This window comes from Scomber japonicus, unplaced genomic scaffold (genome assembly GCF_027409825.1).
Source record: "Scomber japonicus isolate fScoJap1 unplaced genomic scaffold, fScoJap1.pri scaffold_481, whole genome shotgun sequence".
In the NCBI taxonomy this organism is placed as follows: domain Eukaryota; kingdom Metazoa; phylum Chordata; class Actinopteri; order Scombriformes; family Scombridae; genus Scomber; species Scomber japonicus.
In genome coordinates this window covers 5,001-12,500 of record NW_026518541.1, presented here as the reverse complement: position 1 = coordinate 12,500, position 7,500 = coordinate 5,001, and the positions used below count along the sequence as shown (strand labels likewise).

Here is a 7,500-nt window from a genome sequence, read left to right as displayed (position 1 = left end):
TGTCTGTCTGTACCTGTCTGTCTGTATCTGTCTGTCTGTATCTGTCTGTTTGTACCTGTCTGTCTGTATCTGTCTGTCTCTGTCTGTCTGTACCTGTCTGTCTGTACCTGTCTGTCTGTATCTGTCTGTCTGTACCTGTCTGTATCTGTCTGTCTCTGTCTGTCTGTATCTGTCTGTTTGTACCTGTCTGTCTGTACCTGTCTGTACCTGTCTGTCTGTCTCTGTCTGTCTGTACCTGTCTGTCTGTACCTGTCTGTCTGTATCTGTCTGTCTGTATCTGTCTGTCTGTACCTGTCTGTACCTGTCTGTCTGTACCTGTCTGTCTGTCTGTACCTGTCTGTACCTGTCTGTCTGTCTGTACCTGTCTGTACCTGTCTGTCTGTACCTGTCTGTCTGTCTGTACCTGTCTGTCTGTACCTGTCTGTCTGTACCTGTCTGTACCTGTCTGTCTGTACCTGTCTGTTTGTACCTGTCTGTACCTGTCTGTCTGTACCTGTCTGTCTGTATCTGTCTGTACCTGTCTGTCTGTACCTGTCTGTCTGTATCTGTCTGTCTGTATCTGTCTGTTTGTACCTGTCTGTCTGTACCTGTCTGTCTGTACCTGTCTGTCTGTACCTGTCTGTACCTGTCTGTCTGTACCAGTCTGTCTGTACCTGTCTGTCTGTACCTGTCTGTACCTGTCTGTCTGTACCTGTCTGTCTCTACCTGTCTGTCTGTATCTGTCTGTACCTGTCTGTACCTGTCTGTACCTGTCTGTCTGTACCTGTCTGTACCTGTCTGTACCTGTCTGTCTGTACCTGTCTGTCTGTACCTGTCTGTACCTGTCTGTACCTGTCTGTCTGTACCTGTCTGTACCTGTCTGTCTGTCTGTATCTGTCTGTTTGTACCTGTCTGTCTGTACCTGTCTGTATCTGTCTGTCTGTACCTGTCTGTCTGTACCTGTCTGTACCTGTCTGTATCTGTCTGTCTGTATCTGTCTGTTTGTACCTGTCTGTACCTGTCTGTCTGTACCTGTCTGTATCTGTCTGTACCTGTCTGTCTGTACCTGTCTGTATCTGTCTGTCTGTACCTGTCTGTCTGTACCTGTCTGTACCTGTCTGTACCTGTCTGTCTGTACCTGTCTGTATCTGTCTGTCTGTACCTGTCTGTCTGTATCTGTCTGTCTGTATCTGTCTGTTTGTACCTGTCTGTCTGTACCTGTCTGTATCTGTCTGTCTGTACCTGTCTGTCTGTATCTGTCTGTCTGTATCTGTCTGTTTGTACCTGTCTGTCTGTACCTGTCTGTACCTGTCTGTCTGTACCTGTCTGTCTGTACCTGTCTGTACCTGTCTGTCTGTACCTGTCTGTCTGTATCTGTCTGTCTGTATCTGTCTGTTTGTACCTGTCTGTCTGTACCTGTCTGTATCTGTCTGTCTGTACCCTGTCTGTACCTGTCTGTACCTGTCTTGTATCGTCTGTTTGTATCTGCTGTTCTGTCTGTCTGTCTGTTGTACCTGTCGTACCTGTTCTTCTGTTGTCTGTACCTGTCTGTATCTGTCTGTCTGTCTGTTACATGTCTTCTGTCTGGGTATTCTGTTTCTGTCTGTATCTGTCTGTCCTGTCTGTCTGTACCTGTCTGTACCTGTCTGTCTGTACCTGTCTGTCTGTATCTGTCTGTCTGTATCTGTCTGTTTGTACCTGTCTGTCTGTATCTGTCTGTCTCTGTCTGTCTGTACCTGTCTGTCTGTACCTGTCTGTACCTGTCTGTCTGTACCTGTCTGTCTGTATCTGTCTGTCTGTACCTGTCTGTATCTGTCTGTCTCTGTCTGTCTGTATCTGTCTGTTTGTACCTGTCTGTCTGTACCTGTCTGTACCTGTCTGTCTGTCTCTGTCTGTCTGTACCTGTCTGTCTGTACCTGTCTGTCTGTACCTGTCTGTCTGTATCTGTCTGTCTGTATCTGTCTGTCTGTACCTGTCTGTACCTGTCTGTCTGTACCTGTCTGTCTGTCTGTACCTGTCTGTACCTGTCTGTCTGTCTGTACCTGTCTGTACCTGTCTGTCTGTACCTGTCTGTCTGTCTGTACCTGTCTGTCTGTACCTGTCTGTCTGTACCTGTCTGTACCTGTCTGTCTGTACCTGTCTGTTTGTACCTGTCTGTACCTGTCTGTCTGTACCTGTCTGTCTGTATCTGTCTGTACCTGTCTGTCTGTACCTGTCTGTCTGTATCTGTCTGTCTGTATCTGTCTGTTTGTACCTGTCTGTCTGTACCTGTCTGTCTGTACCTGTCTGTCTGTACCTGTCTGTACCTGTCTGTCTGTACCAGTCTGTCTGTACCTGTCTGTCTGTACCTGTCTGTACCTGTCTGTCTGTACCTGTCTGTCTCTACCTGTCTGTCTGTATCTGTCTGTACCTGTCTGTACCTGTCTGTACCTGTCTGTTTGTACCTGTCTGTCTGTACCTGTCTGTCTGTACCTGTCTGTACCTGTCTGTACCTGTCTGTCTGTATCTGTCTGTACCTGTCTGTACCTGTCTGTCTGTACCTGTCTGTACCTGTCTGTACCTGTCTGTTTGTACCTGTCTGTCTGTACCTGTCTGTCTGTACCTGTCTGTACCTGTCTGTACCTGTCTGTACCTGTCTGTATCTGTCTGTCTGTACCTGTCTGTCTGTACCTGTCTGTCTGTACCTGTCTGTACCTGTCTGTCTGTACCTGTCTGTCTGTATCTGTCTGTCTGTATCTGTCTGTACCTGTCTGTACCTGTCTGTCTGTACCTGTCTGTACCTGTCTGTCTGTACCTGTCTGTCTGTATCTGTCTGTACCTGTCTGTCTGTACCTGTCTGTACCTGTCTGTACCTGTCTGTACCTGTCTGTCTGTACCTGCCTGTACCTGTCTGTCTGTACCTGTCTGTCTGTACCTGTCTGTACCTGTCTGTACCTGTCTGTACCTGTCTGTCTGTTCCTGTCTGTCTGTACCTGTCTGTACCTGTCTGTACCTGTCTGTCTGTACCTGTCTGTACCTGTCTGTCTGTACCTGTCTGTACCTGTCTGTCTGTACCTGCCTGTACCTGTCTGTCTGTACCTGTCTGTCTGTACCTGTCTGTACCTGTCTGTACCTGTCTGTCTGTACCTGTCTGTACCTGTCTGTATCTGTCTGTACCTGTCTGTCTGTACCTGTCTGTACCTGTCTGTCTGTACCTGTCTGTCTGTACCTGTCTGTACCTGTCTGTCTGTATCTGTCTGTACCTGTCTGTACCTGTCTGTCTGTACCTGTCTGTACCTGTCTGTCTGTACCTGTCTGTACCTGTCTGTACCTGTCTGTACCTGTCTGTCTGTATCTGTCTGTACCTGTCTGTCTGTACCTGTCTGTACCTGTCTGTACCTGTCTGTACCTGTCTGTACCTGTCTGTACCTGTCTGTCTGTATCTGTCTGTACCTGTCTGTCTGTACCTGTCTGTCTGTACCTGTCTGTACCTGTCTGTACCTGTCTGTCTGTACCTGTCTGTCTGTACCTGTCTGTCTGTACCTGTCTGTCTGTCTGCAGGTTTACAGACTCATAAACATGTAGCTGTGTTTCACAGGTAGGGGGCAGTGAAATCAGCAGTGATGTCATCAGTGACGTCATCAGTGAGGTCATCAGTCTCAGGTGAGCCTACCTGCAGCTCGGCGATGGTCACCTTGTGGTAGATCTTCTCCTCGTCGCGGTGCTGGTCCTGAGGAACCGTGATGTTCGCCAGCGCCGTCTCAAAGTCCAGAATCTGCTGCATCAGCAGGTGGGTGGTGGTCCGGTCCCCCCCCAGCAGCAGACCCAGCTCCACCATGTAGTCCAGGTACGCCACCAGCACCTGCAGGAGGTCACAGGTCACCACACGCTCACCAGCCAATCAGCTGCTAGGGTTCGGGTATCTCACCTTCTCATTGGTCCGGTTCAGGTAGTAGTCCCGGGACGGCAGGAAGATCCCTGATTGGTCCACCTGACAGGAAGTCAACAGAGTTAGGTCATTATTGGATGAGGACAGAACAGAACCAGAACCGGACCAGAACCGGACCAGAACCAGACCAGAACCAGAACCAGACCAGAACCAGAAACAGATCAGAACCAGAACAGAACCAGAACCAGAACCAGAACCAGAACCAGAACCAGACCAGAACCAGACCAGAACCAGAACCAGAACCAGAACCAGCACCAGAACCAGACCAGAACCAGAACCAGAACCAGACCAGAACCAGAACCAGAACCAGAACCAGAACCAGAACCAGAACCGGACCAGAACCAGACCAGAACCAGAACCAGAACCAGAACCAGACCAGAACCAGAACCAGAACCAGACCAGAACCAGACCAGAACCAGAACCAGACCAGGACCAGACCAGAACCAGAACCAGAACCAGACCTGCTTCAGACCAGAGCCAGACCAGCACCAGACCAAAACCAGACCAGAACCAGACCAGAACCAGACCAGACCAGAACCAGAACCAGAACCAGATCAGAACCAGATCAGAACCAGACCAGAACCAGACCAGAACCAGACCCTAGCCCTGTAGACTACTAATACCACCACCAATACTTCAACTACAGCAACAACTAGTACTATTGGTTCCGGTCCTGGTCCTGTCCCTGGTTCTGGTCCTGTCCCTGGTCCTGCCCCTGGTCCTGTCCCTGATCCTGTCCCTGGTTCTGGTTCTGTCCCTGGTCCTGTCCCTGATCCTGTCCCTGGTCCTGTCCCTGGTCCTGTCCCTGGTCCTGTCCCTGGTCCTGTCCCTGGTTCTGGTTCTGTCCCTGGTCCTGCCCCTGGTTCTGGTCCAGTCTCACCTGGATGACGTTGCTGTTGGAGTTCTTTGGATCAGCGCTGACGAGGACGCTGAAGAAGGGTTGGGCCCGGTACGGTCCAGAAACCACCTTCAGAACCTCCATGAAGTTGTCTTTGTCCCAGGGACCGGTCATGTTCCAGCCGCCGATCTGCAGACACAGAGATGCTGTTACCTTGGTGACCAGCTGTTACCATGGTGACCGGCTGTTACCATGGTGAACTGCTGCTACCATGGTGACCAGCTGCTACCATGGTGACCGGCTGTTACCTTGGTGACCGGCTGTTACCATGGTGAATTGCTGCTACCATGGTGACCGGCTGCTACCATGGTGACCGGCTGTTACCTTGGTGACCGGCTGTTACCGTGGTGAACTGCTGTTACCATGGTAACCAGCTGTTACCGTGGTGACCTGCTGTTACCGTGGTGAACTGCTGTTACCGTGGTGAACTGCTGCTACCGTGGTGACCAGCTGTTACCGTGGTGAACTGCTGCTACCATGGTGACCAGCTGTTACCGTGGTGAACTGCTGTTACCATGGTGAACTGCTGTTACCATGGTGACCGGCTGTTACCTTGGCGATGAGGTCGATGAGAGGCTGAGCTCCCTGCTCCTCGATCCTCTGAGTGTTGAGACAAGACAGATAGTAGGACTGAGTCTTCCTCTCCGCCTCACTGCTCCCGTTAAACGTCCCGTTCTCTGCAGGAGGACAGAGAGGACGGAGACATCAGAGAGGACAGAGAGGACAGAGACATCAGAGAGGACAGAGACATCAGAGACATCAGAGACAGAGAGGACAGAGATGTTAGAGACATCAGAGACATCAGAGAGGACAGAGACATCAGAGAGGACAGAGAGGACAGAGACATCAGAGAGGACAGAGACATCAGAGACAGAGAGGACAGAGAGGACAGAGACAGAGAGGACAGAGACATCAGAGACATCAGAGAGGACAGAGACAGAGAGGACAGAGACATCAGAGAGGAAAGAGAGGACAGAGACATCAGAGACATCAGAGAGGACAGAGAGGACAGAGACATCAGAGAGGACAGAGACATCAGAGAGGACAGAGAGGACAGAGAGGACAGAGAGGACAGAGAGAACAGAGACATCAGAGGGGACAGAGACATCAGAGACATCAGAGAGGACAGAGACATCAGAGAGGACAGAGAGGACAGAGACATCAGAGAGGACAGAGACATCAGAGAGGACAGAGACATCAGAGACGACAGAGAGGACAGAGACATCAGAGACATCAGAGAGGACAGAGACATCAGAGAGGACAGAGAGGACAGAGACATCAGAGACATCAGAGAGGACAGAGAGGACAGAGACATCAGAGACATCAGAGAGGACAGAGAGGACAGAGACATCAGAGAGGACAGAGAGGACAGAGACATCAGAGACATCAGAGAGGACAGAGACATCAGAGAGGACAGAGAGGACAGAGACATCAGAGACATCAGAGACATCAGAGAGGACAGAGACATCAGAGACATCAGAGAGGACAGAGACATCAGAGAGGACAGAGACATCAGAGACGACAGAGAGGACAGAGACATCAGAGACATCAGAGAGGACAGAGAGGACAGAGACATCAGAGAGGACAGAGACATCAGAGAGGACAGAGACATCAGAGACGACAGAGAGGACAGAGACATCAGAGACATCAGAGAGGACAGAGACATCAGAGAGGACAGAGAGGACAGAGACATCAGAGACATCAGAGAGGACAGAGAGGACAGAGACATCAGAGACATCAGAGAGGACAGAGAGGACAGAGACATCAGAGAGGACAGAGAGGACAGAGACATCAGAGACATCAGAGAGGACAGAGACATCAGAGAGGACAGAGAGGACAGAGACATCAGAGACATCAGAGACATTAGAGAGGACAGAGACATCAGAGACATCAGAGAGGACAGAGACATCAGAGAGGACAGAGACATCAGAGACGACAGAGAGGACAGAGACATCAGAGACATCAGAGAGGACAGAGAGGACAGAGACATCAGAGACATCAGAGACATCAGAGAGGACAGAGAGGACAGAGACATCAGAGAGGACAGAGAGGACAGAGAGGACAGAGACATCAGAGAGGACAGAGACATCAGAGAGGACAGAGACATCAGAGAGGACAGAGAGGACAGAGACATCAGAGAGGACAGAGACATCAGAGAGGACAGAGACATCAGAGACATCAGAGAGGACAGAGGACAGAGAGGACAGAGAGGACAGAGTAGCTCCTCCTCTCACCCAGGAGGTGCTTGAGGAGCGCTTGGTTCTGCTCCCAGATGGAGTTGAAGGTGGACCAGCGGGACCGTCCGTCCGGTAGCGGGTTCTTCCTGATCCAGCCTCCACACGAGAACTGATAGAAGTCCTGACACGGGTCTGCAGAGCGGTCCATGGCCTCCACCATCTGACTGGCCACCGTCACACACGCCTCCGACAGACACACACCTCCTCCTCCATCTGTGGGGGGGGGGGGGGGAGGGGGAGACACAGGAGACAGGGAGGCTTAGGAGGAGGAGGAGGAGGTGCTGCAGGAAGGAAACCATGGGTGGGAGAGGAAAGGAGGAGGCAGATAAGGATGGGTGGAGGGGAGGAAATGAAGAGAGAAGAGCAGAGAGGAAAGAGAGGAGGAGGAGAGGAGGAGGGAGGGTGGGAGGGAGGGGGGGAAGAGAGGAGGAGGAGGGGAGAGGAGGAGCGGAGGGGAG

General features: G+C 51.3%; 1 protein-coding gene across 1 annotated transcript in view; it reads right to left on the bottom strand.

Annotated features, from left to right (window-relative positions):
- Window positions 1-7,500, bottom strand: part of ece2b (endothelin converting enzyme 2b) — a 26,728-nt gene that overhangs the window by 16,957 nt on the left and 2,271 nt on the right. Inside the window, exons 3-7 of the mRNA XM_053314888.1 lie at window positions 7,040-7,255; window positions 5,358-5,482; window positions 4,788-4,934; window positions 3,887-3,949; window positions 3,632-3,820 (exon numbers count right to left, since the gene is read on the bottom strand). Of these exons, the coding sequence (XP_053170863.1) occupies window positions 3,632-3,820; window positions 3,887-3,949; window positions 4,788-4,934; window positions 5,358-5,482; window positions 7,040-7,255 (740 nt within the window). The remainder of the gene's footprint in view (window positions 1-3,631; window positions 3,821-3,886; window positions 3,950-4,787; window positions 4,935-5,357; window positions 5,483-7,039; window positions 7,256-7,500) is intronic.